Source organism: Scyliorhinus torazame, unplaced genomic scaffold (assembly GCF_047496885.1).
Source record: "Scyliorhinus torazame isolate Kashiwa2021f unplaced genomic scaffold, sScyTor2.1 scaffold_1438, whole genome shotgun sequence".
NCBI classification, from domain to species: domain Eukaryota; kingdom Metazoa; phylum Chordata; class Chondrichthyes; order Carcharhiniformes; family Scyliorhinidae; genus Scyliorhinus; species Scyliorhinus torazame.
The window spans coordinates 27,501-32,884 of NW_027309165.1; the positions used below are offsets into that span (position 1 = coordinate 27,501).

The window sequence follows — 5,384 nt, forward strand, 5'->3', positions numbered from 1 at the left end:
AAGTTGATGGGTTTTTTTTGTTCTTGGGGGGAGGTGTCATGTGAGAGTACCTTTAAGAAATGGGTGTTTATAAATGGGTGCGTATATAAATATCTGTAGTGAGAGTACCTTTAAGAAATGGGTGTTTATTACTGCAGTGATGTCAGAGAGTGGGTGGAGCTGGGCTGTCTGTCAGCTTTTTACTTTCATTTTAGGCTTTTTGTTGCAGGGTGTGTTTTAGTTTAGTTTTCAGAGCTGCATAGCTGCAGTCACAGCCAGAAGGGGTATAGGTCTCTCTCTGTGTATTCTAAAGACTGTAAATCAATCCTTTGGTGATTTCAAACTAATAACTGCTCTCAGTGTGACTTTAACCTGATGTGCTTCTGTTAAAGGTTTTGTTTTTAAGTCTTATGGATGTTTAAAGGAAAGCTGAAAGGTTTACTTAGTGTTGTATTCTTTGGGGGGTGTATTTGAATTAATGGTTGCTAAGATGTTCACTGTATGTTTTAAAAAGGTTAACTTGAGTTCAGAGAATAAACATTGTTTTGCTTTTAAAAATACTTGTCCATTTCTGCTGTCCCACACCTGTAGAGTGGGCCGTGTGCTCCCCATACCACAATCTAGTCAACGTTGTGGGTCAGGTGAACTCCATGATACACTTTGGGGTTCTCTAAACCCTGGCCATAACAGTACCTCTGTGTGTATCTCTGTGTGTATCTCCGCATGTACCTCTGTGTGTACCTCTGCGTGTACCTCTGCGTGTACCTCTGCGTGTACCTCTGCGTGTACCTCTGCGTGTACCTCCGTGTGTACCTCCACGTGTACCTCCGCGTGTACCTCCGTGTGAACCTCTGCGTGTACCTCTGTGTGTACCTATGCATGTACCTCTGCATGTACCTCTGCATGTACCTCTGTGTGTACCTCTGTGTGTACCTCTGCGTGTACCTCTGTGTGTACCTCCGTGTGTACCTCCGTGTGTACCTCCGTGTGTACCTCTGCGTGTACCTATGCGTGTACCTCTGTGTGTACCTATGCATGTACTCTGCGTGTACCTCTGTGTGTACCTCTGTGTGTACCTCTGCGTGTACCTCTGCGTGTACCTCCATGTGTATCTCTGTGTGTACGTCTGCGTGTACGTCTGCGTGTACGTCTGCGTGTACGTCTGCGTGTACCTCCGTGTGTACCTCCGTGTGTACCTCTGCGTGTACCTCCGTGTGTACCTCCGTGTGTACCTCCGCGTGTACCTCTGCGTGTACCTCTGCGTGTACCTCCATGTGTACCTCTGCGTGTACCTCCGTGTGTACCTCCGTGTGTACCTCTGCGTGTACCTCTGCGTGTACCTCTGCGTGTACCTCCGTGTGTACCTCCGTGTGTACCTCTGCGTGTACCTCCGTGTACCTCTGCGTGTACCTCTGCGTGTACCTCTGCGTGTACCTCCGTGTGTACCTCCGTGTGTACCTCTGCGTGTACCTCTGCGTGTACCTCCGTGTGTACCTCTGCGTGTACCTCCGTGTGTACCTCTGCGTGTACCTATGCGTGTACCTCTGTGTGTACCTATGCATGTACCTCTGCATGTACCTCTGCATGTACCTCTGTGTGTACCTCTGTGTGTACCTCTGTGTGTACCTCTGCGTGTACCTCCGTGTGTACCTCCGTGTGTACCTCTGTGTGTACCTCTGCTTGTACCTCCGTGTGTACCTCTGTGTGTACCTCTGTGTGTACCTCCGTGTGTACCTCCGTGTGTACCTCTGCGTGTACCTATGCGTGTACCTCTGTGTGTACCTATGCATGTACTCTGCGTGTACCTCACTGTGTACCTCTGCATGTACCTCTGCGTGTACCTCTGCGTGTACCTCTGCGTGTACGTCTGCGTGTACCTCCGTGTGTACCTCCGTGTGTACCTCCGTGTGTACCTCCGTGTGTACCTCTGCGTGTACCTCTGCGTGTACCTCTGCGTGTACCTCTGCGTGTACCTCCGTGTGTACCTCCGTGTGTACCTCCGTGTGTACCTCTGCGTGTACCTCTGCGTGTACCTCCGTGTGTACCTCCGTGTGTACCTCTGCGTGTACCTCTGCGTGTACCTCCGTGTGTACCTCTGCGTGTACCTCTGCGTGTACCTCCGTGTGTACCTCCGTGTGTACCTCCGCGTGTACCTCTGCGTGTACCTCTGCGTGTACCTCCGTGTGTACCTCCGTGTGTACCTCCGCGTGTACCTCTGCGTGTACCTCTGCGTGTACCTCTGTGTGTACCTCTGTGTGTACCTCCGTGTGTACCTCTGTGTGTCACAGTGTGCGAAGAAAGGTTTGTCTTCAATCAATGGAAACACCTTCAAACTAACATCAACCAAGATCTCCCAGAATTCAGATAATTGGTTAAGACAACTAGACTCCTCAGCAGAGAGCACAAGGGCCGAATGGTCCGCCACTGTGATGTCAAATAGGCGCTGGGGTCATAGGGGGCGTCTGGATTCACCTCAGAGTGTCCCAGGCCTCAGAACAAACCGCTCTTTAATCCTCACAGTGACACACTCACTCACACACAGCGACACACTTACACACACTCACAGTGACACACTCACTCACACACAGCGACACACTTACACACACTCACAGTGACACACTCACTCACACACAGCAACACACACACACTCACAGTGACGCACTCACACACACAGTGACACACTTACACACACTCACAGTGACACACTCACACACAGCGACACACTTACACACACTCACAGTGACACACTCACTCACACACAGCAACACACACACTCACAGTGACGCACTCTCACACACAGTGACACACTTACACACACTCACAGTGACACACTCACACACAGCGACACACTTACACACACTCACAGTGACACACTCACTCACACACAGCGACACACTTACACACACTCACAGTGACACACTCACACACACACACAGCGACACACTTACACACACTCACAGTGACACACTCACTCGCACACAGCGACACACACAAAATCACAGTGACACACTCACACACACAGCAACACACTCAGACACACTCACAGTGACACACTCACTCACAGCGACACACTTACACACACCCACAGTGACACAATCACTCACACACAGCGACACGCTTACACACACTCACAGTGACACACTCACACACACACAGTGACACACTCACTCACACAGTGACACACTCACACACACACACTAACTCACTCACACACAGCGACACACTTACACACACTCAGTGACACACTCGCACACAGCGACACACTCACACACACACACTCACTCACACACAGCGACACACTTACACACACTCACAGTGACACACTCACACACAGTGACACACTCACACACACTCACAGTGACGCACTCACTCACACACAGTGACACACACACACACACACACTCACTCACTCACACACAGCAACACACTTACACACACTCACAGTGACACACTCACTCACACACAGCGGCACACTCACACACACTCACAGTGACACACTCACTCACACACCGACACACTCACACACACACACTCACTCACTCACACACAGCGGCACACTCACTCACACACACATACTCACACACACAGCAACACTTATTCACACACACACACGTATACACACACGCACACACACACGTATACACTCACTCACACATGCACACACACGTATACACTCACTCACACACACACGTATACACACACTCACACACGTATACACACACACGTATACACTCACACACACACATATACACACACTCACACACACACACGTATACACACACACACACACACGTATACACACACTCACACGTATACACACACTCACACACACACACACACGTATACACACGCACACACACGTATACACACACTCACACACACACACACACGTATACACACTCACACACACGTATACACACACACACACGTATACACACACTCACACACACACGTATACACACACACACACGTATACACACACGTATACACACACACACTCACACACACACACACGTATACACACACACACTCACACACACACACACGTATACACACACACACTCACACACACACACACGTATACACACACTCACACAAAAGCAGCGAGGGAACATTTGCTTACCCAAAGCCAAATAAAAATCAGACAATCCCACCTTCTAACCTGAGTGTTGACATTCTCTGAAGCTTTGGTTCCTGGAGCCATTTCCACATCCTCCGGAACGTTTCCCGGCCGGCTTTCAGCTTCTCCCAGGGCTTGGGGTTGCGCAGAAGGTCGGACAAGGTGCCCTGGGACCGACAGAGGACCCGCCGTGCGAAGATGGCCTGGGGGATGCTGTACCGCTTCAGCTCGCCCATCACCAGCCGCGCCACCTCCTTGGTGTCGATCTCTGCCAACTGCCCGCCCCAGGCACTGTGCCCGCCCGGCAGAGGGGAGCCGCGGGGCTGGGCGCCAAGGGGTGCCAGCTCGCACCGGCGGTGGAGGATCCCGGAGGGGCAGGGGAGAGGGGGGATCTCACCCCGGACGAACACGGGTGGCGGGCGCCCCTCGAAGACGGCGGGTGGGGGCAGAGCCGGGTCGGCTCCGTTCCGGCACGTGCCCACATCCTTGCGGCAGGCACCGCAGGCGCTGTTGACGGCCGACAGGCCTCTCTCGTCCCTCAGGAAGGCGAAGCTCCCCATCACACAAGTGGGCGCCATGCTGGGCGGGCGGAGGTACCTCTCCTTCCAGGGCAGGGGCTGGGTCAGGGATGGGTAGCCTCGGCTGGGGGCCTCCAGGGGCGTGCCCACGGGCACCACGGACAGCTCCGGGTGGTAGCTGCAAGGGGGGTCCAGCAGCCTCTGGGGAGCCGGGGGTTGCCCATGACCCTGGGGGCACAGCAGCTCCCAGGCTGGCATCATTAGCTCAAAGTCAGCCAGCTCCCCAACAACATCCAGCCGTAACTGGGGGTTCAGCTCCATCCTGAAGCAGAGCCCATTGGTGAAGATAAACAAAGAGGAATCTCCCAAACACTGAGTCCCCAGGCGTGGAACCTCCGCGCTTCTCTATTATAGATACACACACTCCCTCTCTCTCTCCCTCTCTCTCCCTCTCTCCCTCTCTCTCTCTCTCTCTCTCTCTATCTCTGCAGCGTATCGATTTCTGACACAGTCTGCAGGTAAACTTCCTGGATCTCCACACGCCAACCATTCACCAATCTGCCCCCCCCCCCTCCAACCACCACCCACCACAACCACCACCCCCCAACCACCACCCCCCCAACCACCACCCACCACAACCACCACCCCCCCAACCACCACCCCCCCAACCACCACCCCCCCAACCACCACCCCCCCAACCACCACCCCCCCAACCACCACCCACCACAACCACCACCCACCACAACCAACCCACACCCACAATAATA

The 5,384-nt window shown here is 53.3% G+C and overlaps 1 protein-coding gene across 1 annotated transcript in view; it reads right to left on the minus strand.

Moving 5' to 3' along the window:
• LOC140407284 (hepatocyte nuclear factor 6-like) overlaps positions 1 to 5,057 on the minus strand; it is a 12,156-nt gene extending 7,099 nt beyond the window's left edge. Inside the window, exon 1 of the mRNA XM_072494895.1 lies at positions 4,134 to 5,057. Coding sequence (XP_072350996.1) covers positions 4,134 to 4,938 — 805 coding nt within the window. The 5' untranslated portion in view covers positions 4,939 to 5,057. The remainder of the gene's footprint in view (positions 1 to 4,133) is intronic.
• Positions 5,058 to 5,384: the final 327 nt, after the last annotated feature.